Source organism: Haliaeetus albicilla, chromosome 11 (assembly GCF_947461875.1).
Source record: "Haliaeetus albicilla chromosome 11, bHalAlb1.1, whole genome shotgun sequence".
Lineage (NCBI taxonomy): Eukaryota > Metazoa > Chordata > Aves > Accipitriformes > Accipitridae > Haliaeetus > Haliaeetus albicilla.
Window position 1 is genome coordinate 23,341,821 of NC_091493.1, and position 27,426 is coordinate 23,369,246.

At 35.1% G+C, this 27,426-nt stretch overlaps 1 protein-coding gene across 1 annotated transcript in view; it reads left to right on the top strand.

The window, feature by feature from the left end:
- Positions 1 to 27,195, top strand: part of MYOF (myoferlin) — a 72,658-nt gene extending 45,463 nt beyond the window's left edge. Inside the window, exons 27-54 of the mRNA XM_069796642.1 lie at positions 1,200 to 1,314; positions 1,434 to 1,539; positions 3,603 to 3,745; positions 4,047 to 4,220; positions 5,321 to 5,432; positions 6,864 to 6,941; positions 8,714 to 8,895; positions 8,989 to 9,147; positions 9,309 to 9,407; positions 9,705 to 9,866; positions 10,443 to 10,608; positions 11,185 to 11,261; positions 15,023 to 15,034; positions 16,404 to 16,502; positions 17,164 to 17,289; positions 18,057 to 18,212; positions 18,326 to 18,417; positions 19,779 to 19,949; positions 20,487 to 20,635; positions 20,861 to 21,000; positions 21,916 to 22,004; positions 22,090 to 22,185; positions 22,809 to 22,950; positions 23,267 to 23,366; positions 24,230 to 24,423; positions 25,448 to 25,557; positions 25,901 to 26,048; positions 26,519 to 27,195. Coding sequence (XP_069652743.1) covers positions 1,200 to 1,314; positions 1,434 to 1,539; positions 3,603 to 3,745; positions 4,047 to 4,220; positions 5,321 to 5,432; positions 6,864 to 6,941; positions 8,714 to 8,895; positions 8,989 to 9,147; positions 9,309 to 9,407; positions 9,705 to 9,866; positions 10,443 to 10,608; positions 11,185 to 11,261; positions 15,023 to 15,034; positions 16,404 to 16,502; positions 17,164 to 17,289; positions 18,057 to 18,212; positions 18,326 to 18,417; positions 19,779 to 19,949; positions 20,487 to 20,635; positions 20,861 to 21,000; positions 21,916 to 22,004; positions 22,090 to 22,185; positions 22,809 to 22,950; positions 23,267 to 23,366; positions 24,230 to 24,423; positions 25,448 to 25,557; positions 25,901 to 26,048; positions 26,519 to 26,554 — 3,433 coding nt within the window. The 3' untranslated portion in view covers positions 26,555 to 27,195. The remainder of the gene's footprint in view (positions 1 to 1,199; positions 1,315 to 1,433; positions 1,540 to 3,602; positions 3,746 to 4,046; positions 4,221 to 5,320; positions 5,433 to 6,863; positions 6,942 to 8,713; positions 8,896 to 8,988; positions 9,148 to 9,308; positions 9,408 to 9,704; positions 9,867 to 10,442; positions 10,609 to 11,184; positions 11,262 to 15,022; positions 15,035 to 16,403; positions 16,503 to 17,163; positions 17,290 to 18,056; positions 18,213 to 18,325; positions 18,418 to 19,778; positions 19,950 to 20,486; positions 20,636 to 20,860; positions 21,001 to 21,915; positions 22,005 to 22,089; positions 22,186 to 22,808; positions 22,951 to 23,266; positions 23,367 to 24,229; positions 24,424 to 25,447; positions 25,558 to 25,900; positions 26,049 to 26,518) is intronic.
- The last annotated feature ends 231 nt before the right edge of the window (positions 27,196 to 27,426 follow it).

The window sequence follows — 27,426 nt, forward strand, 5'->3', positions numbered from 1 at the left end:
CAGGTTATATCTCAAACTGACTCAGGGCAGGGGTTGTTTTCAGAGCCTAAGGTTGTGGTGCCGTATGACAATCCCTTCCCTGATGGACCAAATTCATGAGGTGTCAATCCTCCCCCAGCTCTAGTAGGTTCAGTCTTGCTCTGTCAGAGGTTTTCAACTCCTGAGTTGTGCCAGTTCAGCTATTTGTGTTGCCACACTTTAAACCAGACTGGGTAAATTATTTGTTTCATAAACAAAAGCCAGCATGAGAAAGAGATTCTTTTCTTTTTTCTTAAAAGAAAAGGTGCAGCCCATTTTAAATTCTTGTGTTCTGATGGCCAAAAAAGTACAGGACTGTTGCTACAGAAAAACTCTCCAGGAAGAATATGTGCTATTATTTGATCCATTTTAAAATTGTATCAGTTTATAGGTATGAATGGATGGATTTACTTTCATATTCAATGAATAGTTTTTATTTCAGGGAATAATCTGACATGAAGAAAAGCAATAACAGACATTGAGATACTTTCTCAGATAATGAAAAAGACTCCTACTGTTAAAATCCATAACCGTGTTTATGCCTTGCATCTGCTTTTATTGGAACATAATCTGCATGGCTTTATTTGACCAGCAGATGGCATTTTAGAACATCAGTGATTCCTGAATCACAGTTAATCACAAATGGAAATCAAAGCTATTTTGTTTCATTTAATGTTCTCATTTCTTTTACTTGAAACTTAGAAAACTATTAGCCAACTGATGGCTTACCTTGTCAACAGCATAAAGGGCAACAAAATTAAGTACATCATTGCCAAATTTTAGTGCATAGCTAGATATACAAAAATGAAAGATGCATATAACTGTTATGTGCAGTCTGGGTTTTCCTACACTTAAATATATTTTTTTTCTTTTTCCAAGAGGAAGTGCTGAAAGCAGATCCCAAATAACACAGCAGTTACAACACTCCTGCTAGTCACTCATGAATAATGTTCCTCCTATTGCTTACTACTACTGGAGTTGCTTCAGCTTTAGGAAGACATTCTAAGGAAATAAGTAGCCCCTCATATAGATGAGGGCTATGCTGTATTCTATTAATAAATAGAACTTCACAAAAGTGGACAATCCAGAATTCCAGTACATTCTGTACACTCTTTCTATATATTCTCCATAGCTAACTAAAATACGTTTGGTTTCTTATTATATTTGCTTTGGACCTGCAGTTTGTTGACTGAAGCTGATGCTGGTCATACTGAGTTTACTGATGAAGTATATGAAAATGAGAGTCGCTATCCTGGAGGGGAATGGAAAGCAGCTGAAGATAGTTACACAGATGTGGTGAGACTTACATTTTTCACTGGATAAGTAAAGGTTTAAGAGAGGAGTTCTAAGATTTGCTACACAGTGTATATTTCATCTATTAATGCACGAACTGTTATGTTTTCCCTACATAAAAGAATGGAGAAAAAGCTCCACCGCCACGTGAGTTCACGTGTCCTCTTGGATGGATGTGGGAAGATGATGCTTGGAAAGCTGATTTAAATCGAGCAGTGGATGAGCATGGTAAGATTTACTGTTTATCTGCTGATTATTAGGACAATGTGTCATAGTCTATACTGAAGGAGGATGGATGTCAAGACTGTAGCAATGTCCTAAGCATGACGGTGGTTGCCGTGTGGAAAAATGTCAAGCAAATATTTGGATAACAGTTGCTTAAGGAATCAGATAAAATGACATTGAGAAAGTGTTCACTGTTTGCATCTGTTTCTATTTCCATTTTAATCACTACTCCATCAAACTCACTGTTCTCATTGAGCCTTTTCTTGGATCAAAGGGGACCAGTATTTTCAACAGTATATGTAATAAATGCATTTAAAAGTGCCTACTAGAGAAAGAATCACATAATCTAAGAAGCTGTACATTGGTCTTAACATCAGTAGCAGATGACAATTTTGAGCCAAAAACTTTGACAAATTAAAAAAATTAAGGCTAATGCAAACAACAGTCTATTAACATGAAAGGTTCCAGTTGGAAAAACTCTATGTATCAACAGTGTGCTTGGAAATAGAACCCATCCTTGTTTGAAATAAGTTTCCAAAAACTTTCTTCACCAAGTCCACTGTTAATGCAGTCCAATGGTTAGAATTGGGCCTGTAAGACGTGGATTAGTAGCAGTAATTGGGTTTTTTTAGAGAAGTCAGAAGCTTAACTTGAGATTTGAAGCCTCTGCAATTGCACCAAGAATATGTGGCAAAGCCAGGTTTGGTTCTACCTGGTAATTTAACTGGGAGCCTTTAGCCAGGGGACAAGTCACCAAGCAATGTTAAGAGGTGAACCAGGAGGTCTGGGGACCAAAGGACGTTAGGAACCTGTTTGTGTTGGTTGCACAGCACACAAGTGTCTGAAGGATTCCTATATCGTTGAGAGCAGAATAACTGCACTGAATTTGTGTGGAAAGGGAGCCATGCAAGACTGATCAGGATGAAATCTTAACAGTATGCAACTGATTATTAGGCAATTCTGAAATGAAAAAGACTTCAAAGCCTTTCTGTGAAGAATCTGACTCTGCTAGACATGAGTTTTTCAGATTAGTTGTACTACTAACCTGATCAGGTTAGAAAATCCTAAGTGCATAGAGCCACCATTTTTCCTGGAGTTGCTTTGACTTTCATATGCTTGTTATTTAGACTAAATTAAAACTGTTACCAGCTTAGAAAGTTGTGATATAAACAATCTCATAAGACCATAATTCAGATTCTCCAGCAATAGAAAAAAGCAGTAAATCTCTCATAGCAAAGTATTTACAGGACATTAATGGTTCGAAAACAAAATGAATAATAAAAGCAAAAGGGAAGGTTGTAGAAGATCCTGGAAAGCCCAGAATTTTGCAAAACTATCATTAATTTTAATTTGTTCTAAACCAGCTGAAAACTCTCAAAAACTTAATGCTTTTAAATAATGTAAATATTATACTATAAAATAAATATTATTATATTAAATAAATAGCTATTTGAGTAGAAAAAATATTTTATCTTAAAGACTACTGATATCTGTCTGGAACTGGAACCTCTTGTAGGAGTCTGCAGTAACTTTTTAATAAGAGATCAATCTAAATAAAAGTCTGAGTCCTAGATACATGACAACTGAAGTTTAATATGTAGAGCCAAAATACAGTAACAGGTTTACCAATTCTTAAAGTTTTTTGATCAGAGTTCAAATAGTTAGTGTTCCTTTAAAAGCCAACCTGCTGGAGTTGCAAGAGTACACAGGACATTCCACTCTTACTTAAAATTAAGGATGATTTTTCCCTGTGGTAAAGTATAAAAATGTGGTATCAATACACCTAACATTTGAAAAAAGAAGAATGCAAAGAAAACAACTTAAAATGTATTGTATGTGTTTTAATGTAGAGATTTTTTTATTGTCATATATATTATAACATAGCATCATAAAATGTCATCAGTTGCCCCCTAGCTATTGGGCATTTAGGGTTTGCAATATCAAATAGTCTTGTGTGACTAAAGCTTCATTCTGCGTAGGTAAAATAACTCTTATTTCCCATGCTTTTCTTCTTTGTATCTTGCTTGTGTTTCTGGAAATATACCAACTAATAAATTCTGTTTTAGGATGGGAATATGGAATTACTATTCCTCCAGACACTAAACCAAAGTCATGGGTTCCTGCAGAGAAAATGTACCATACACATCGACGACGAAGACTGGTGCGGAAACGTAAGAGGGATCCAGCTCAAGCAGTAACAGCAGGAAGGGTAAGCAGAAGAGAGATGCAGTCAGAGACTTGCACATTCTAACAGTTTGAGTTTCTTTTAAAAAAAAAAAAAAAATCCGCATGAGCTTACTCATTTCCTGAATAAAGAAAAAATTTAATACAAAACGAGAAAAATCTAGAACAACCTTGTGTGTTTTCATTATATTACTTTTCTTTGTCTTTTTGTAAATAGATGTTTCCAGCTTTGGTTTATGAGGGGATCACGATGCCTGCCAGAGCAAGTGCCGATTTTTTTCATTTCATTTGTATGACTCTGGATAAAAAGGATGTATGTCTTCCAGGGAATATCATCATATGAGGATCAAGAAGGATGGGAATACGCTTCCTTGATTGGCTGGAAATTTCACTGGAAACAACGCAGTTCTGATACTTTCCGTCGAAGACGATGGAGGCGAAAAATGGCTCCCTCAGAGACACATGGTGCAGCAGCTATCTTTAAACTTGAAGGTGCTTTGGTAAGGGACAGAGTATCAAAAAAGTCTTTAAATATTCAATCTGCTAATTTACACTAAATAAACAATTATATCAGCTACTTTAGTCCCTGAATTGTTAGATTGATATATAACTGAGGAACTAATACAGTTTATACTGTTTAAAGTCTGAAAGGGACCATTAAAGTTGATTAGAGACTTTTGCATAATGTGCTTATTATTACTTTATTTTTCAAATTATTATTACATTGTGTAAGATTTAGAGCAAAAGGCCAAATTACTAGATGAGCCTTCAGTAAGTAAAGTGAAAAGATAGCTCAAGCTTTTCATGCACGTAATTTAGAAGTATTAACATCAGCACAAGAAACAACAGGCACTGAAATAGCTGCCCCTGATTAATATTTGCATGTATAAACAACCAAACACAAGAAAGGATAGCAAAGTGTTGGAGAAGCCAGAATGTCATACACCACAAATAGATCACCAGAATGTAATTATTCCTCGAGTTTTCAGATTAACACAGCTTCATAGATAAGCTCAATTTACCAAAATACAAATTGGAGCAAATACTGCAAGAAGGCTACTTTGTTTTTCTAAAATAATGATTCCGAGTCTGATTGCATAACATTAATGAAAGTTTGTGCTTTTTTCTTGGTTTGTTTCTCTTTTTGTGCACCAAATGTTGACCTATGATTCATGGATAGCATTTTTTTTCTCGACTTAATTTGGTTCCACAGAGTTTAAAAATTTCTGTTTCAGTTTCTCTTCTGACTATACTTCCTGGGCTATGGCTAGGATAAAGCTGTAGAGCAGTTCTCTGCAACAGCGCAGTGCAGAAGACCTGCAACCTCTACTTCAGTAAGAGCTGATAGGTAGCTAGTGTATCTCCAGAAATATGATGTTCTGGTAAGTAAGATGAAATGACTGGATCTGATTTCTGCACAGGTTCAATGGCAATAAGAAATGACCTTCGGACATGTGCAAACATCTTTTTAAAGTACATTTACTCAGGAAAGTAAATTTCTCCTTGTCCTGGAGAGGAGACCAAAACCCATATATTCACACACAGAGTCCTTCTATGTTTGTAAATACATAGTAACTTTTTTTTCTATATATAACTTTAGGGAGCAGACACTAGTGTGGATGATGGAGAAGGGAAGAGTTCAGACAAAACCAAGGAGTCAGCTACAAAGGTGTTCGGTGCCAATACACCACTTGTCTCCTGCTACTTTGACAGTAGGTTCTTTAACAATTCCTTTCTTATAAATCATGTCTGTTTCTCCCTGGACTCAAACAGAATTGTAATTCTTTGTGGTTTACATCTAGGTTTATATACCTTCGGTTATAATTACTATCTGATCATTGATTGGGCCCTATTTAGGCTACTAAAAGAAAAATTACAGTTAGTAATTTTGATATTTCAGTCCACTGTCACACAGACATTTTTAAAACCTGTATGGGACAGGAATTCTAAAGCTAGCTATTGCAGCACCTGAATGTCAGGCTGTCTTAAATGATGCATTTTTAGCATTAGGGTCCCTCCATAACAATGCAGGGACCTAAGCCAGCAGAGAAGATGTATGTACAGTTAATTTTTTGCTGGTTTAGCTCACTTAAAGCAGCTCAATGCAAGGGCAGACAAATGCCTGACCCAGAGGAAGCAGTAAGACCGTGTAGTTGAGTTGGCAAAGCGAACAAAACTGACTTTGCCAACCTGGATTGGCTTTAAATGCCTTGGAATCACTGTAATGGGATTCACAAAAGCAGGGACACTGAGATGGGAGCCACCAGTGTTAGTTAATATGAATAGAGGCCAATCGCATCCACTCCTAAGACTTAAAATCCTTTTTGAGGATCTCTGACCAGAATACTTGGCTTTATTTGGACTCTGCAGAACTTGATCTCCCTGCTGGGAATAGGTGCCTAAATCTTCAATCTTGTCCCTCACCTTCTGAAAAAGATTATTGTGGTTTCTTCTAAATAATCACCACAATAGGAGGAAAATGGCACCTTTTCCTGCCAGAGTTCAGAGATTTCAGCTCATTAAGGCTATGAGCGGCTCAGATTTTTCCAAGGACTGAAAGGGTTAGAGCTGACATCTTCTAAAGAAAAGCTGTAGTAACTTAGCCACATGCTGTCCTGGGTTTGGGATGCACTCACATCTTCCTTTTAAACTATTCCACTTTGCCTGCGGTGATTTTTTTTTTTTTTTTAACCTTTTAGCCAAAGAGGCAGAGTTGTAATTGGAATAATTTTCTAGAGCTAACAGCCAAAAATGTGAAACTCCCAGGTCCCTCCAACCACTGTAGTTAATACTTAAGCACAGGAATGCCCAGTTCTTTATTCTCTTTGGAGGAGCTACATTATCGCACTGTTTCAAACAGGAATTTTTGAATACAAGGATTTTTAGATGATCATACAGTGAAAAAAGCCCAAATAACATTAGGGTTTTTTTTCATTTCTGCTTTAAGTTGTGTTGGAACAAATGTTCTCAGGTGCCAACTTGTTGGTATTAGTAACTTGTCACTAGAAAAGAAAAGTAGAAATGTTACTACAGTGCTTGTGCTTGAGTTAAAATGTGTAAGGCATTTTTATAAACTCAAAGTATCTTCATTACAGAAAAGAAGCCTGTATAATGCAGTTGAACTCTGTGTTTCTTTGATACAGGAGTATATACTTACCACCTTCGCTGTTACGTCTACCAGGCAAGAAATCTCATGGCTTTAGACAAAGACAGTTTTTCAGGTATGGAAAAATCCTGCTAATGGTGCAGAAAACCCACAACCCACTTCTGCAATGAACTACTAACTTGATTTAGCTATATAAGGTCTGTGCGTAGGTCCCAGCTACTGAAACCGCGCCATAAAGTAATTCTCAGTTTCATTGCATGTAATCCAGATTTGGTTAGTACTGTCCCAGAAGCTGCCAAAAAAGAAGTGCTCTGAATGCGCAGCACCTGCTGCTGCCAATGAAGTCTCAGTGAGGGAATGGGAATTCAAATAAGGTCTGAATTTCCCATGATCAGTCCCTTCCCTATGCCTTAGCTTTTCCTTCTGACCAAAGCCTACATGCAGTTCCTCAGCTGTCCTGCAAGAAGCTTGCACAAAAGCAAGGATGAAGAAAGCTGATGGTCACCAGCTGCCTCTCAGTGTTCAGTATTTTATGTTAATTCATTACTGAGATGAGCTTGTAGAAAACTACACTGTGCCTTACTAATAAGCATGGCTTTTGTTTGTTTACACAAGTGTACCTGTTGCCCTTTTATTTCCAGCTCTTAGGTATTCCTACACACAGTGTTGTATCCATTTGGCATCTTTGTAGTCAGGCTAATTCAATACGCATGTTATCAAGTATTTAATTTTCACTAATTAGAATTAAAATTCCACTGGGAAGTCAGAGAGCAAATTGAAATTAGATTCTGTAAGAATATGACTTTACACTTCCTTTAAATAAGTTCAGCCAAAGACAAAAGTGAAACAGACACTTTAGAATTTTCCTTCCCCGTCAACCTCCATTTGCATCCTTCTTTTTCTCCCTGTTGTAATTGATGAGTAAGTATAATACATTTGTTAATTTGTTACAGAAGATACAAAGCTAGAGATATTTTAGTGCTGTTTTCTGAAATGTACAGCTGCCTGTATGTATTTGGTCTTACTTCAATACACAGCACTTACTTACTTAAAAACAATACAAAGAAACAAGAGTAAATGCCTCTAATTTGCCTATGTAGAATTCAAGATAGGTACCTCAGATGCAGTCACACATAAACTAGCACATCTACATCTTATTTTCCTCTAAAACTAGTTTGAAGAGCTAGCCAAATTTTGTAAAATTCTGATCATGTACGTAGCCAGAAGCTGTTGAAACTGACCTAAAGATAACCTTTAAAATAGCCTCTAGTCCTTAGTAATTGCAATTTGTACAGGAAATGTTAATGACCATCATCAGATACCTTCTACAGAGCTTCTGATGATTTAAAGACCTGCCAAACATTGGGCTTAGACCACTCTAATCATTCAGCTGTTTCACAAGAAGAGGTTGCTATAAATAAGCATGTTTGAAACCAAAGCTTGGTCTGAGCAATACAGCCTGGGAGAATTTGTTGTTCAGCAACTAGCCAGAACTAGAATTATTTCTTTATATTATTTATGAGGCTGTACAGTTGTATATCAATGGAGACAACAAAAAAAGTTTCTAAGGACAATATTTAAGAGGAGATTAGCATAGCCAGTGTTTCATTTTAGTTTTCAGGTTCTCTTTCTGATTTGCAAGATGTTTTATCATTTTCATTTATTACTCTGTTAATCAAGACTTGTATAAAGGAAGCTATTTAGTAATTAAATGGAATTTGCCTTATATGTGTATGTGTGGGCTTTTGTTTTACATAGAATGGCTTATAGAACTGGTAATGAGAGAAGAAAAATAACATTTGATAAACATTGTGCTTGTGTGCCTTATGGCTTGATGGGGTTGTTTCTCTGTAACTCTATGCTTTTAATCTTTGTATGGTATTTCAGATCCGTATGCTCATGTTTCTTTCCTCCATCAAAGCAAAACAACTGAGGTCATTCATTCAACTCTAAATCCTACATGGGACCAAACTCTCATATTTAATGAAATTGAGATCTATGGGGACCCACAAACAGTAGCCGAAAACCCACCTAATGTTGTTATTGAACTTTTTGACAGTGACCAAGTGGTAGGTGAATGCTTTTTACCCTGATTGTTTTATTATTTATTTATATTAATTGAGAATAACATTAATGGCTATGATTGCTATTTTCGGTTGCAGGGTAAAGATGAATTCCTTGGAAGAAGTGTTTGTTCCCCTATGGTCAAGTTAATCCCAGAAGAGGACATCACACCAAAACTGCTCTGGTATCCTGTAACAAATAATGGCAAAGCTAGTGGAGACATTCTTTTTGCTGCAGAACTTATTCTGAGGGACAAGGTATATATTTTTTCTATATAATTTTTGTGTGTATATGTAATACAATTTATTATATATCCTTTTAACAGTGAGTCATAATGTGAAGAATTGTCTTAATACTTGCAAGGTATTTCATTTAAGGAAGATGAGAGAAACTAACACTCATGTTTGTGTCTTAATAGGGTGGTGCCAACCTTCCAATTCTTCCATCACAAAGAGCACCAAAGCTTTACATGGTACCTCAAGGGATCAGACCAGTAGTTCAACTCACTGCTGTTGAGGTATGGCTTATTCTTAAGCTAACTGAATACAAGTACAGTCATCTCATCCTCTAAATAGTATGTTTGTGTATTTGCTTCAAGAAAAAATATTTCATAGTGAGAAATATGGGGGATTTTTTAAGTCGTTTTGAGTTTCATTTTTTCCATTAACTTTCCTAGAACAACCACCTTGAAATATTTTGCCAGTCACATTTTATTATTGAAAAGACTTAATTTCTCCTTTCCTACTTCTTGAGTATCATATTAACCATATTGATATCTCTCCCACTTGTTCTTATATTGGATTTTATTTCACAGATTCTGGCTTGGGGGTTGCGGAACATGAAAAACTACCAGCTGGCACCTGTTATGTCTCCAAGTCTCATTGTGGAATGTGGGGGTGAAATGGTGGAATCCGTGGTGATCAGAAACCTCAAAAAGACACCAAATTTTCCATCTTCTGTCCTCTTCATGAAAGTTGTACGTTGCAAAAAACTATATAACTGATTTTGCTATAGATCGCTGGTATCTCATACTTTTAAAGGTCAAGGATTTGTTATGCAAGAATGAACAGAAAAACTTGCACATCCTTTTTTGACTTAACATAAGGAATTTACTGAGCCTGAAAATTCTAATAAAGATTCTATAATTATAAAGATTCTAATAAAGATCATGTAAACATGTCTGTACAGTCATTGATAAATTATACAATTTTATATGCACAATCCAGTGCAGTATATATATACATATATATATATTTATTTGAAAAGGCATCAGTTTACATGTAGATGTGTGACTACTTTCCTACTGCCAGGATGGGAGCTGTGCAAGAGTCAAGAAAATTCAAGATTCGAGGCAATTAAAATTATTCTTACTGACTTGTATTGAATCATAATAAAAGGTTTGAAATTTTCATTCACCATACAGCCGTAGAACATAGTAGTTCAATATTAAATAAATTAAGTAACAGCTGTAATTTAGCGGGGGGGGGGGAATCTTTAGTCTTCATTTTCCTTCTGTTTGCATTATAAATAAACTCTAACCTTTCATTTTTAGCTTTTGCCAAAAGAGGAGTTATACAGTCCATCTCTTGTTATTAAAGTAATAGACCACAGACCATTTGGACGGAAGCCCATCGTGGGACAGTGTACTATTGATTTACTGGAAAGCTTTCGCTGTGACCCCTACACTACTAAAGAAGACATTGCACCACAACTGAAAGGTAGACAGCTGGAAAGTGAAAAGTTCTACTTTCTTAGGAGATGCTAGAATAACCTATCTTCAGTGTTTACATACTGTACTGATGAATAGTCATCTTGTGTTGTGGACGTATTTGGAGATAACATGATCTGAAAGAAAAATCTAATCACAGTATTAATCACTGCAAAGGCAAGTCCACTCTCAGACTTAGTAAGCTGGTTCCCTGAAGTTCCTTTTTAGTATCAGCTTGGAATTTAACTACCTGCAGATTACCCCTGCACTAAGTACTAAAGTAATGATCCAGTATTCCAGCAAGAATGCTCTGAATACAATGCTGACATTTTCCTCTATATTTTTTCCAAGTTTTACTCTTTTTTTTAATTCTATATATTTCGGTAATGTTGGTGTATCCTGCACGAAAATATGTTGTGTATTTTTAGAAAAAATGGCAACTAATTGCTTTCTTTAAATGATCAAACATACAGCCAATGAACTATTTTACATCTTCCGTAACTGTCTGGATTTCAAATCTGATTAAAATGTTCAGTAAGATATTTCTCCTACACCATAGTGCCTTAATAAAATCTTTGGCTTACAGTTAGTCTACTATCTGCTGCACCTCGCCAGGATACGGTAATTGAAATAGAAGACACACAGCCACTGCTAGCAGCTCAGGTAATCTTTGAAATTTGATGCTTGACTTTCTTCTTCAGATCTGTGATTTCTGAGAAACTATCAAGACAGCAAAATTGTCAGAAACATATGCAACCTTCTGGAAAGCCAGATGGAATAAAGTTTAATTGTTTAATTAAATTGTTAATTGTTAATTAACCTTAATTGTTTTAACCTCTGTTTGCCTATAGTAAACATCAAACTATGGCTTTTTGTGCATGGTAAAGTTCACCCAGTAGCTTAAGAATGAATTCACATGTTCAATAGCTACTGAAAGCATATGATAGAACATTACCCAGTTGTCCACTGGTGATGGTTACAGCAGCCTGATCTTGCAGAAACTGAGTGGTTCTAAATAAAGGAGCTAGAAGTAGGTGCATGCTTTGGTGGGTACAGAATCAAAGGCATGGTAACACAGACCTTCAGCCATTCGTTTTATCACAGTTGTGGCTTTGCCTCTCTTACCATGAAGTCAACCAAAACTGATAACACTGAAACAATTTTTTCTGCACTAACACTTCTTTTCTCTCCTTTTCTGTTGTGCTTTGTGAATCTCTCTACTGCTCTGATTCTTTCAGGACTACCACAATACAATTTTACTTTCCAGGTAAAAAAAAATTCAGCTTGCAGAATTTTACTCTTGAGTTGAAACATGAATGAAGACAAATTCCAGACAGTACATTTTCAAGGAAAAATTTGCAATTATTTTAGGACTGTAAAATGTTCCCCTTACCTAGAAGGTGTTTTCATAAATTGCTGATGACCTGTTATTTTAAAGGAAGCACAAAAGTTATGCCCTTTAATATAGTAATTTTGCAGGCTCTTAACCCAAAACTTTGATTTTTCAAAAATGCAGAATTTTTTATTTTGTTACAGAGGTCCCAAAGTAAATACTACTGAATTTAAACTTTCAAACTCTCACTGCTATTTGAGTATGTTTTTGATTGCATTGTTCCTCTTTCACTTTTTCTTCTGCATCTTAATGTTATGATAGTCAGACTCTAATTTAAGTATCTCATAGGCAATGTTCTTGTATTTACTTTTATCATACATCTAAATTGTCTTTAATTTAGAACAGTCTCTAACTTTTATCTGAATTAGGCCTTCCATTCTAATATAAATGCTTTATAGCTGGTACAGAGAATTTTTATTTCCTTTAAAAATTTTAAGAAAAGACATTAAAAAAATAAATCTTAGCACTTTGAACTCACTGGCAAAATTGATTGAATTTGTGTAGTTGATTTCAACTATAAGAGGGAAAATTTTAAATGTTACATAAGGTGAAACACAATATCTTTTAGAGTTTGACATCACCCGAGCCAAATATAACACTAGGTACAGTGATAGCATCTATAGGAGACAGGAAAGAATATGCAAAACAATTCAAATTGAAATAAGTACCACTGTGGAAAATGTAAGTGATATGCAGACAAAACCCTGAGGACGCAAAATGCCAAAATTTCATCAATTACATTCCAATTTCCAGTGTTTAAGCAGTATGTCAACAGCACTCAGCAAAATGGCTTCTCCAACAACAGTGCATGTATGTATGTACCAAGCTAATGCATGGAGATGACCAGAATGGGGTTGGATGGGGAAAAATGTTAATGTGATGTGGTCATGAGGCTGTACTTCTCTTGGCAATTATTCCATACAGAGATTTTGGAGGAGATGATGCTCATGAGTCTAGTATGATTAGTTACAAATATTAAGGTATCCTTCTTCAAAGTCTCACTGTGTGTGCACAATATGTATGAACTATCAAAAACTTTCTTTGTGTGCCAGCTTATTTGGAATCTATGTATTAAAAGCACCAAAATCAACAGGAATTATTTAACCACACTATTAATATTTAAACTTTGTTTAAAAGTCTACTTTCTGGAGAATAAAATAAATCTACAGTAAATAAAATTCTAACTCTTAACTCTAGGGATCCATTGTATCTCTTGGGTTTTTCTCCATGATTTCAAGAAGTTAAAAAAGCTAATAGTTCAGTGTTAGTGTCTTGAAAACTTCATGTATAACAATCTACAGTGAAGTCACTGGGTACGTTAAGAAAGGACCGTAACTGTTACATGATGTTTACCATGTGAATATTTCACTCCAAAATCTCAAATTTATCATATGGCATTCTGTGAGCAACATCCTGCTTACCAGTTTTAGCAACAATAATATCCAAATATTGAAGACATATTATTTGGTTTGGGAATTTTAAAGAAGGTCTTAAGGTTTTGATTTTTTTTTTTTTCCTTAACCTCTTCCTCCCAAAGCTACCAAGTGCATTATTTGAAGAGACATTTGAAGGTATATCAAGGGGAAAAAAACCACAAACTCACAAACCCTAATTTAAACTCTTCCAACATTATGCTTTGATGAAAGGTTCAGAGTTCTACACAGTATACTTTGTGAAAAAGCTTTAAATTGGGAGTTTAAATTATTATTGCATAATTATGCAAGCTACCCTTCATGTTGTCAACATTACAAACCAGTGTTTAAACAGTCAAATTTAAGTATGGCAAAGTATTCAAAATTACCGCATGAATTCTGCCTGTAAGTTTTGCAAATCACTAATGATACAGTTTCTGAGAATAAATCACTCCAATTGCCTTTAGAAAATCTGACAGTCCCATGCAAATCTGAAAAAATTATGCTGTATTTCTGATTTGAAGTTAGACAAGACTACTTAAATACAGTAGACCTGAACATCCCAGCAAAATAATTACTTACAGCATAGAAATGGGAGTAAATGAGTATGATATACCAGAGTGATGTCCTGACCTATTGATGCATTTGGCTTGTATTCATAAAATGTTCTGCATATTTCTTCTGCTTTGCACAAAAATTTATGGAATATGCCTTTAAATTAGAACACAAGATATGATCTATAAACACTAGCAAAAATCACACGTGCTAATCATGGCTTCCAAATGGGATGCATGGTGGACTATCTCTAATGGACTATTGGGTCATAATTAACGTATTTGTGATTTAACAGGTGAAGCATTTTGGATTGTGCAGATTGTTATTACACTTATACAGATAAATCTATAGACACATATACTGGTTGCTACTGAACTTTATAATTCTTCACATTTTTTCCAGACTCCTGAAAATCCACAGCCGGTAAACAATTGAAAAATGATCGTAGAAGGAAAAGGGAAAAGGCTGTTGAGCATTAGCAAATTGTTTTATAAAGGAGTAAATATTTGAAAAGGGCAAAAAATCACTTGAATTTTACGTATGTGAAATTTGTTTGGAAAAGAATCTCTGGAATAGATTCAGTTTTGTAAGTGCTCTTAAAAACCTCTTTCATCTGAAATGAATCAGATCCAGTGCTCTCTGCAACCACAGATGAAAGCAGGGAATGATGCTACTGTGGAAATCAATAAATAGAATCCAGAGTGTAACACTGCAATAAGAAAACCCAAGTTTCTCTCAGTTTTGCTTTGTTATGTGAAGAACAAAGCACAGGGTGATAATGTCTTACAGGCCTGAAAGCTTGCTTTTTAAAACTTTTATAGGTATGCTCCAGTTTAATATCTAGGACATACTGATATCAGCAGAAAAAAAAAAAGTTACACACATGGTATCTGAATATTCTTGAAAAGTTTTTATAAATTATTGGTGTTAGTAACTTACTTTACATACATACTATATACAAAACACAAAACTTTTAAAGCCTATTTAACTGTATAAAATTCTACAAATCATACCCTTATTATTTTTATTTTGCTCTTTTTTTATGAATTGATCCTCATGAGCAGCTTACAGAAAAGGTAATGTATACTACTTTTTAAAATCTACACATTGCTTTCTTGTAAATGAGCTCTCCAATTGAAAATCAGTATATCAATAATGCCTCCTAAATTAGCATTTTAAGCATGTGGATGAGAACAGTAATCTCTGAAAATGTTTGACATAAAACCTACAATCAACTTGTAAAATGGTAAATTTAGGAAAAATATGCAAGACTGAAACAATAAGCCCAAGATATTAAAAAAAAAAAAACAAACAAAACAAAGCAAAAAACCCAAACCAGAACAAAAAAAACCCCAGCCTGACATTTAATGATCTGTACAATATTTTAAGACTCTCTTTAAATCCAAACAATCTTAAAGATTTTTCCAAATTTACACAGTGAATGAATACTATTCATTCTTTTCATTCACACTGAATGACTACTATTCATTACTGACTGAAGTATGTTTTCAGGGGCAAATAATTATATTATGCAATCCCTATGGATACATACAGAAAATAGCACTTTGTTGAACAAAGTGATTATCAGACTTAAATAAATAAAAGTATTAAAAACCCCACAGAAATACTGTCTTAGTGGAATGTATAGATTGCTAGCATCTAGAGTTTCATGAGGCTCACTGAAGTATTATTTTTAAGAGGGCAAGACTCACTGCTGTTTCTTTTCAACTGCATTTGGTAAACATTAAGGTAGAACTCCCAACTGCAAGATTCTGTCATGAGACAGACAATATCCCCTGGTTTTAATGGAATGATGTATGGTTAGAGCAGTTATGGGTCTGTCCCAGTGTTATTATATGGCAGCAGTTTTGAAATAAATGGGAATGGTGAAAGCAAACTATTTATCCCTCAGGAAGAAGTCTTCAACATGCTCGCTGCAGTTTTTACAGTCATGCAATTCCTGTAATGAAAATACCATGTATGATGGTGTTTTTCCTTAACAGCTGGAATAATGACTGCACCAGCTAAGTGTACGTTCAGTTCCTCTGACTTAAATAATCTAGAACTTAGGCAGCTAGGCTGTGCTGCACTGCCAGAAGATGGAGGAGAGAAATATACACACCTCCAGAAGTCAGTCCTTTGAGATAGGTATCTAGATACCAGTAATTAATTGCTTGCTTAGAGATGGCTGGCTGTTGACTATCAATGCAGCTGGATTATAGACTAGATACCTAAACCTGGGTAAGAGAAATTCTGTCTTTTTAGCCTTAATATTTACATTCTAATTCTCCTTCAGATAAACATTTAGTATTATTAAATTGATAATAAGTTTTAGAGTATACTATCTTTTAGTATGCTTAATTGTTCATTGTTTCTGCTGTATAGCATGATACAAAAGAGGCATTATCTCCCAATAAAAGACTTTTTTATTTGCTTTTCCTTAAGGAGGAAGAAATTGTTGATTGGTGGAGTAAATTTTACGCTTCAGTAGGAGAACATGAAAAATGTGGACAGTATATTAAAAAAGGATATGACACTTTAAAGGTATTGCTCAGGATAAAATAAATTAACATAGCTTAACGTTTATAGGCCCAAAACCTGGTCAGAGCTGTGCCCTTTATTTTTTTAAATGCTCTTCAAAATTTAACTGTGCATGATTGCCTGTAAAGGGCTATTACGAATTCATGTGGTGAAATGAAGGTTTTAAGAAGGTATCTTTGCTTGTTTTCTACTTAACTACATTTATTAAGAGATGTATTAAAAGTTTAATCTAATCTTCAGTCAAATGGAATTTTACCCTTGACTTCTCTGGGTACCAGGCAGATCCTAAATAAACATACACATTGAGAAAGTATGAACACAGAGGATCAGTACTTTTACTGTCTGTTGGTTAGAAGTTGAAGCCAGACCACTTTCATTTCTCATCTAATACACATAACAAAGAAAGTAAAGATAAGCTTGTGAAATGCTATTTATGCTGTTTTTAACAAGGCTTAAATGAAGCTTGATAGCATGTTCTCCAAACATTGCATTTGCTTCCACTTCAATGTAAAAATAAAAATAGTTCCAAATGCTTTGATTCCTTAAGATATTTCATCAAACATACAGTACTCTTTGCAGTACCACAACGGTGGAGCTGATATGTTATGATAATTTCTAAACAGCACTTTTTTTTCATTTTCCATTGTTATTTCCTTGTTTTAAGGTGTACGACTGTGAATTGGAAAAAGTACCTGAATTTAATAGCTTAACAGACTTCTGTGATACATTTAAACTATACAGAGGCAAATCTGAGGACAGTGATGATCCATCAGTGGTTGGGGAATTCAAGGTAAATTTCAAATAATGGGCAACAACCAAATGGTAGATGCAGTCTTTTGTATGTAAGTGGCTATCATTTAAGTAAGTCTACATGCAAACTTTTCAGCTTAAATATGGATGCATGCATTAATAGGGGCAACAGATGGTCGTAACTACTTAGGTACAGGCCATTCTTTTTCAAGGAAGGTACAGCTACACATTGCTCGCACTAAATGTGATGCATGTTAATTTAAAAGAAATATCATCCCTGATAATGGGATCTTCCCTGGTACCTGTGGAACAGAACCTTCCCTGATAACCTCTTGAATAGGGCTTAACTTTCACCTGCAGATGTTTTGAGTGAAGTACATTTTTAGAATGAATTTGGAAAAGGTATTTTGTACTATTTCCGTGACTCTATGACTTTTAAAAATTAAAATAATGTTAACATTAAAAAAAAAAAAACAAACCAAACCCAAACATTAAATTATGCTTTTGGAGAGGGAAACAAATATGAAGTATGTGTTACATATTCTCAGCTGGAGCAAACTGAGTAATTATGTTGAAATCAAAAGAGCTGTATTGATTTAAATCAGCTAAGGATATAACCTTGCCTTTGTAGTAAGTCTTATCCAAAACCCACTAAAGTAAAACAAAAGACTTCTAAGTGACTGTGGATCAGGCTATAATTTTTCTATTCCTATATAAAACAGTGTGTATGTGTAGGATAAATAAGAAAAAACTAGCAGAGTGACTTTTCTACATTTATCTTGACTGAGTCTTTATATTATTTTTTAGGGATCCTTTAAAATCTATGCATTACCTGATGATCCTACTATTCCAGCTCCTCCTCGCCAGTTCCGTGAGCTACCAGACAGTGGGCCTCAGGAGTGTATTGTGCGAATTTATATTGTTCGAGCTTTGCAGCTTCAACCCCAGGATAATAATGGGCTGGTGAGACTTTTTGCTTTTGGAATACCTGTGAGCTAACTCTGCTGTAGTATATTTTACATAAAGTTAGTCCTGATAACTATTTCTTAACAATATTTTTTTCTTATTTTAAATAGTGTGATCCTTATATAAAAATATCCTTAAGTAAAAAAGTAATTGAAGACAGAGATAATTATGTGCCTAATACTCTCAACCCAATTTTTGGCAGGTAACAAACTTTTTTGTATTTTCTATTTATTATATTTTAGAATGTTTTCCTATTTTTTAAGATAAACCATTATTTGAAATATTCAGCGCTCTATTCATAGTTATATACTGACAGTTAACTGTGAGTAAAGTTGCATACATAAGGCATTTCCCTTTGAAATCACTGGGCAACACAGGTGTTCAGCTAGTCTATAGATTTTCTGTATCACATGGGTAAATTGTACAAGGAAGTCAAACAATGCATGTATCTTAAAACCACCCTGTCTTATGCATACAAGAATAACAATATGCTTATAGAATATGGAAAAAGTTTTAACTCTGTAAACTACTTGGATGACACGATGAGTAATCAGCTTAACATATATTCCCAGTACACTGGTCTTTCCTTCAAAGGCTAATGATATCTTTGAAATATATGAATAGAAAAATACTAATTAGGAATGGAGAGGTTGCATCATCTTTATAATTACTAATGAAATTCTGGGTCTGGTTTGGTGTCCAGTGTTAGAAAAGGATTTTGATAAATTAGAAAGTTAGGAGAGGAGGACTAGAAGGATCATAAAGAGTTTGGAAAGCATTCTTTGAAGTGATGTGCTACAGGATTTCAATTGTTCAGATTATGCAAAGAAATAGACAGCAAAGAGACTTGATTACAGGTAAAAGTACCTTCAAAATACCAAGTTTTTCCAGAATGATTCTGGAAGTCAAAGTTTAAAAGTTAGACTAGAAATAAAACAAAATAAAATAAAAAGATGCAGAGGATAATTAACCATGGAATATTTTACCTCAAGGGTAATGGATTCAGCAGCAGTAGAAACCATGAGGCTGCTTATCTGGAAAGAAAATTCAGAAAATTAATTTGAGAAAACACTACAGTCTGTTTTGTGTAGGACAACTAGATGACAGAATAATCCCTTCTAGTCACAGAAGCTAAACATTTGGACCATATCTTTTAAGGCTCCGACTGTGTTTGTATTGTGGTAAAAAAAATTAAAAATTTCTAATCATACAGAAACTATGGACTGAACAACCATCCTTTTTACAGAGTGGCTCGCAGAGCCACACTAATTTCTTTCTCAGTCCCAATTCAAGCTGCTGCACAGAACACATCTAAGTCATACATTGCGCAGAAAGGAAGGATATACTATCCATAGGAGTACAAACGGAATTATTAGTAAGCACAAATAGAAATTGGAGCACGAGTGGTAACTACTGCTAGATTTATCAGCATTGAAAGCATCCCTTTAGTATCTTGTAAAGGTTATTGATCAAAAATAAAGTAAAAAGTGGTTTTTTTAAGTTCAAAAATAAAATGTATCGCTCAAAAGAGCAATAGCGTTAACTGGACGTTTTTATGTTTAGAATGTATGAACTCAGCTGCTTCTTGCCTCAAGAAAAGGATCTGAAAATTTCAGTCTATGACTATGACGCATTGACTCGTGATGAAAAAGTGGGTGAAACTGTAATTGATCTCGAGAACAGATTCCTTTCTCGTTATGGATCTCACTGCGGCATCCCACAGCAGTATTGCATGTAAGTCATTTTGTCTATTGAAAAATTTTATTTGTAAGATCTAGTACCCAGTCTCTAAAAAATCTGGGCTTCCTGCATCTTAATTATATGGTTAAACAACAATGCTATGGCTTCTCATGGGTGTTTGTTGTGCTCACTCTATCATCTGAATTCCAAGTTAAGCTGCAAAGTCCTCGGAAGAGCCTTGACTGAAAACCATGATGTCAGACATTTTAATATTCTCTTTATACGGTAATGTGTGTGATTTCTATTCAGAGAACACACACTTAATAGAATTTTCTGACCTACTCGTGGAAATAAATATGAAAACATCTGTTAGCGTAAATTATTTTGATATGTAAAGAAAAAAGTACTCTGTCTTGGAAGGTAATTCAGCTGCTACAAAATTATGTCACTGTATCAAACTGAAGTGCCCTCAATCTAGGCAGTTACAGCGCTGCCCTTTCTGAATTAGTTTAATAAATATATGTTACATGACATGTAAATGCCCTGAATGCTGAATAATTTTAGGATGTGTTTCTGTTGCTTTCCTAAAAGTTCAGGTGTGAATACCTGGCGTGATCAACTAAAACCAACTCAGTTATTGCAAAATGTAGCCAGGTTTAAAGGCTATGCTCCTCCTGTCCTCTCTGAGAATGGCAGAAAGATTAACTACGGGGGACGAGACTATACTTTGGAGGAAGCTGGTGAGCTTGTTAATTTATTTTATATTTCTGTCTTAAATTCATACTGATACAAGTGTAAAACTTCTCAGTTATTTATGGAAAATTAGGAAAAAATCTTTGATTTTTTTTAATGTTGCGCACAGTTTTCTGATAAATTTTAAATATCTGGTTTTAAATTTTTTTTAAAGTTCAAATGCAAATTCTAGTTCATGAGCCCCTGTACTTTTTCCATTTCTTTTATTTCAGAAGCTAACAAAATTTTGCATCAGCATCTTGGTCCAGGTGAAGAACGGCTAGCCCTTCATATCCTCAGAACCCAGGGTTTGGTACCCGAACATGTGGAGACAAGGACCTTATACAGCACCTTCCAGCCCAACATCTCCCAGGTACTATGAACCAGTTTACTTCTGGTTTCTTGAATGCAGAAATGGAGCATTCCTGCATTTATGTCGACAGAGTGGTATCACTCAGGGGCAAGAGGGCTGCAAATTAATATTACTTGGCTGAGAAACTAAAGCAGGTTAGTCTAGAAACGTAACAAAATGCAGTTACGTTTTGCCATTAAGGCCCCCAAATGACACCTTAAACACTGACAGAGTGGAAATCAGGAAAGATTTATTTATTACTTTGTTACTGAAATAAACTGGAATATGTTTTTAATACCTCACCAACAATAAAGGAGGCAGCCTGGCTCAACAGGTTCCTGTCTAAATTCAACAAATGAGACCAAACTTGTCATTTCTCTACAAGATCCAGAGGTGCTAGTTTAAACACAAAGTCTTATATTGGACCTCTCTGTTAAGGTTGTTTTTTAAAGAAAGTTTCTGCAGCAACCAGAAAACTTACCTGCAAAATAAAGGGGCTTGCATTTGAAATACAATATAAAATCTGCAGTGGTTGCCTTACTTCAGAGTCTACTTAAGGGGACTGATCATCTGCACTGGGTAGGCCATCAGATGCAAACTATCAGCCACATGTATGACCCTGTACTTAATACCACCTCTGAGAGTACAGAAACTTGGACTTACAGAATGAGAACTATTTAGGCACCTAACTTGCACTGAATTCAGTAGGAATTAATATCCCTACCATCTTCTGAATTCTTGGCATTGTTAATTTGAAGCTTATAGGAATTGGGCTTGCTCCTATCTGAAGTCTGTAGAAGTTCTGACATTGGTAACGTGAGCTGTGCTCTGTGGCTAAAATTAGTACTAAGCATGTCAATAAGCAGTTCCATGGAATTACCATGACAAATCTGTAATGCGACAAACAACCCTCATCCATCTTCTCCACTGCTACAGGGAAAGCTCCAGATGTGGGTTGATGTTTTCCCCAAAAGTCTAGGACCACCAGGCCCTCCCTTCAACATCACTCCCCGAAAAGCCAAGAAGTGAGTATCCATATATACTATGCATTATCTGGCAGCCCTGACAAAGGCAATTCAATTCTCTTTCCCCAAACGTCTTCTCTCTTAGGTATATCTTGCGTGTGATTGTCTGGAACACCAAAGATGTCCTTCTGGATGAAAAGAGCATCACAGGGGAAGAAATGAGTGACATTTACGTGAAGGGGTAGGAGCACCTTGTCATGTAACTCTTAAAAATGAATGACGTTCAGAATGTCCTGGGAAGGCCTAGATCATGGGTTCCAAAGATGATTTGGTTCAGCCAAGTCAATGCACGCTACAGCCTCCGAAATAGTGCTAACCTCAGAGAAGTACAGAAGTATTATGAGACAAAGCATGACCAGTTAATGTGCAGTGAAAGATCCTAGAACTTCATCTCTTGAGATGGGAAGCAACTGAAAAGACAATGAGTTAGCTTTGGTGCTGTGTAACCTGGATTCTTACTTTTTACATTTCCTAGTCTTAATGTAAAAAGTTCAATAGAAATCGGAGAAATATACTACTAGGCTATTGATCCAATTTCTTCTAAAAAAGAAATAAAAAAGCCCTGCCAGCAACTCACCACTGATTGATACAGTACTGGTCTTAGCAGATCAGAAATTCAGTTCAGATGTTGCTATTTACAGTGCCAAATTGGAACCAAACTGAGAAAGGGTGTGAAAGACTCTCCAGCCCTCTGTGAGCAACTCTTACAGCTTGTGTGCAACCACTTAATGACATGGTTACAGTACAAACAAGCACCAGTGTAGTCCCACTGCAAACACCAGACACATCTCTCTCTATTTTCAGATGGATGCCTGGTAATGAAGAAAATAAGCAGAAAACTGATGTTCACTACCGATCATTGGATGGTGAAGGGAACTTTAATTGGAGATTTGTTTTTCCTTTTGACTATCTCCCAGCAGAGCAACTCTGTGCAGTTTCCAAAAAGGTAAGTATTTCTAAAGATTTCAATACTTAGAATACAGATTGTAATTAGTCTGATCATTTTGTACCTACATATTGAAGGAGACAGTGTGGCTCCATTCTGCATACTTTTCTCAAACTGCTATTGTGAACAGATTCAATTTTGCCTTTGAGCCAGGAACAACAGACTGGCACCTACAGGATCTCCTCTTAGCAAGGGCAAGATTAGATCCCTAGTACTTCCACCAACCCCAGAATTCACAAGTACTAACAGACCAGAGCTTCGAATTTTCATAAGTAGTTTTAAAAAGGTGCTTGGGTTTTGCTTTTTAAAATTTTAGGAACATTTTTGGAGTCTTGACAAGACAGAATTCAGAATACCACCCAAACTCATCATTCAAATATGGGATAATGACAAGTTCTCCTTGGATGACTATCTGGGTAAGACTTCTAAGAAAAGAATTATTGTTGTCTCAAAGTAAGATATAAAAATAAACAATTTTAAATTGTCGCATAAGGATTGTGTTTACAAAGTGAGCCACTGAGCATGCAAATACACTCCTGCTTTCCCACACAGTACAGAGTTACTTGTGCTCATGAGTGAATGAGTGAGTATTCACTCAGTAAAGGCCTACTTGCAGGTAAACCAAGATACTTTTCATTCAGGTAAGCCCTATCACAAAGTGCATGAAATGATAATGTGCATGAAAAAACTTACTTTGCTTCTTTCTTTAAGTAAAATTACTTAAAGCAAGAGTACTTCAATTCTAAGTAAGAGTATTTACACAAGGCTCTAATTTAGGTTAAGCACCATTATTAATTGCACTTCACACCATTATTAATCCCTACTTTTTCTAGAGATATTGCTCTGCAGAAGATTCTCTGCCCTGTATTAAGACAGCTCCAAAGTCTTTAGCAAATTATTTATAACCATCATTAAAGTTAGCTAAATCATGCACTTAACTATCAGAAATTACATTCGTATTACATTGCTGTATTTGGTTATCTTTTGTTTAGGTGTGTGGGGAAAAAAACCTCTATTAAAAATCAAGTGATCTTGCATTAAAAAAAGGGGAGTAGAGCTTGCTAAGTCCAGTTTATCAACCCCAGCAAGATGGGCTTAAACACAGCCTGATGTGTCCTACTTCCCTGCCTCACAACATCCTTAGACAAACAAGAATGTAATGTGTATGTTGATTTTTTTTCCTGTATAACATGTTTAGAGATAGGAAAGGTTGATGTTGAACCACTATGCTGTATGGTTGGTTGTGTCATGCAGTGGTTTTTTTTTACCCATCTCCTAGGCTTTGTGGAACTCGATTTACATAAAACAATCATTCCAGCAAAAGTTCCAGAGAAGTGCAATATAAACATGATTCCAGAATACAAGGCAGACAGTTCTCAGAAGGCTCCCAGGACCGCCTCTCTCTTTGAACAGAAATCCATGAAAGGATGGTGGCCATGTTATGTTGAAAAGGATGGCTCCCGTATTTTAGCGGTATGATTATTACCTCATTAAAAAGTACTTAAAACATGCTCATCTTGCTTTTCACATTATAAAGAAAGACTGTAAAGAGTCCCCCACTTAGCTCTTAGCTTTCAGTGGATAGACAGAGGAGGAATAAATAGAACATTCCATGCACAAGTTCAGGAATTTTGCTTCATCAAAAATTTTTTTGTTTTAAAGTATGAGTTTAATATTTATATTTGTTTATTTTGTTTTTAACTCTGTTTAACTTGAAGGACTCTGGTGCCAGGTTGATTCATGTTATCTCACCAGAGCAGACGAGAGTTATTGTGTGAATGCATTTATCACGTTATTGCTGAGGAGAAACACGAGACATCCTAAATGCATTAAAGACTAAACAAAGAAGTTCAAATCCAAAGCATTTTTCTACACAGCAAATATAATTTATATACTGAGAACCCAGACTAGTTTTGTGATTATGAGGGCAATCAGAAGACCTAAAGCATTTTAACCTGTACTATGAAGAATATAAATGCATACTTATCATTTGCTAGAATATTAAGCTGTTCAAGTGTGTCTGTGTCTTCTTGCTAATATTTTTCCCTTTAAACTTTATTACTGGAATTTAATAAATGAAGAAAAATATTCAGAAACATCCATCAGCCACAGCAGTATAAAAAATGAGATGCTTAGTCATTTGGAAAAGATGCAGTCCTTGGGTTGTTCTTGAAAGAAGAGAATTGGTTTTGTTTTGCTCCTGAAAGAAGAACTGGGTTTGTTTTGCTAAATCAGAAAAAAAACAATGTATAGATTAAACCTAGAACTACAAATGAATTAGCAGAACCATTTTATGTACTATGGGGTTTTTTTCCTATTTGTCATTCTCTGATACTGTGTTGTGACAGTGCAGAAATAAGTGTATTTTGACAAGGAAATGGAAAACAGACAGATGCACAAAATGAGCTGATCCCAAACTCTGCTGTGTAAGTACCAAGCAAGTACAATTAGTGCTGTTTCAATAAGATGCTTGTCTCATGCCACATGTTTTCTGAAGGGTAAAGTTGAAATGACGTTGGAAGTTGTCAATGAAAAAGAAGCTGAGGAAAGGCCAGCTGGTAAAGGAAGAGATGAACCCAACATGAACCCCAAACTAGATCTTCCAAAGTAAGATATTTTTCTCTCACTAGCTTCAGAAATATATAGTATCTGCTACTATGATGTTCTTGACAAAATCCGCATGCACTGAAGGATCTATTAGACATCAATTATCCTTTGCAAAACTTCATTCATAAAAGCCCGTCTTGTTTCCATCTGCAAGCATTAGGATAAAATGCAAGGTGGTTTCAGTATTAATGGCACACATTTACTGAAACTGCTATCTTATATTACAAAACTATCTGTGTTTTCTTCAACCACCAAACCAGAGTGTTTTAATGTGTTATACTCTCATGCTTAAGTATTCCCTGTTTTTATAGTATGAGTAATATTTGTTTCTTTCAAAATGCAGCCGACCAGATACTTCCTTCCTTTGGTTTACAAATCCTTGCAAGACAATGAAATTTATTGTGTGGCGCAGGTTTAAATGGCTCTTTATAGGCCTTATCATCTTGCTGATTTTACTCTTGTTTGTAGCAGTACTCCTCTATTCATTGCCGGTAAGAATTTTTAATTGTTACTGTTCTTCAGCTGTGGTATGAAGCTAGCTTGTATGTAAGTCATCAAGAGGAGTGTATCACTCCTTACTCTGAAAAGAGATTCTATTAACTCAGTTTTAGCAGAGAGATAGGGATTATATCCTTATAGCCATAAACAATTTCAACTGATTTTTATTGAGAAACAATTAAAATTTATGTTAAAACTAACCTATTAACTAACAATGGAGCAAATGAGTGCCTTAGTGTTAATAACACACACAAAAATAGTTAATAGATGGTCTAGAGTCTGGATTTCAGTCTACTTTAATCTGAAATATCTTACTCATTTTTACTGTATTTTAACTGAAATTACCATACCCTGAATACATTCTGATCCATTTTAATACCTTTAATGTCTTTTACAAAACTACACTGAAGTATTTTGTGTACATCTTTTTACCTCTATTGTTTCTTCCTTCCTCCCCCAACAGAACTATTTGTCAATGAAGATTGTGAAACCAATTTAAAGAAGAGTTTTTTACCTCATCTTTTCAAATAGTAATGAGATTTCGCCTCAGGCTGTGGACCAAATTCAGCAAGGCTCTCTATCCTCTTTATCTGCTAGTATTTGGAACTGTAAAATAGATAAGTAAGAAGTTAACCAAGGTTAGCCAAGGTTCAAGAGGTCATGACAGGTGTTTTTAAAAAACAAAGGATGAACTCCCTCATGTTTCATGTACTTTTTTTACTTCAGTAGTATCTACACATGGTAAAGTTCTGACTTGCTTGCTTTTAAACTAGATTTTTCATAAAAATCACTCAGGAGGCTGCCTGCTATTGCTGTCTCTGTTTTTTAATGGATACTTCCTTTTAAGAATTCCTTTCTATTGGGCACACTTTGAAACTCTGCATTTTAACTTAATGAAAAACAAGCACTACTTATGATTATGTATACGAAAGAAACCTCACAGTGCAATCAAAGAAGGGTCAGACATTGGTTCTAGAAAAGTTGTCAGCATCATGCTGCTTAAAATTCTTAGTTACTGTACTGTAGACTTGATAATGCTATATATATATCTTGACAACAACTGCATGCACGTAGAAATAAATAATATACTGTTTGTTTAGTATAATTTACAAATGTTTAAATAAACTTATCCACAAGTAAGATGCAAGTTTCCAGTTTTCTTCATCTATTGCAAAACTACAATGCATTAGGGTATTGTATAGTGTCTGTCAGAGGTAATGCCACAAATCTGGACTTTAAGGTATTTTACTGTTATCTTTACAGTAAAGAATAAGGAAATACTTCTGCATAAAGTTGTAATGAATTTCTTCGTTAATCAGGAAATTAATAAAGAAATGAAATTTGTTTAATAGTTTCATTATACTCCTTACA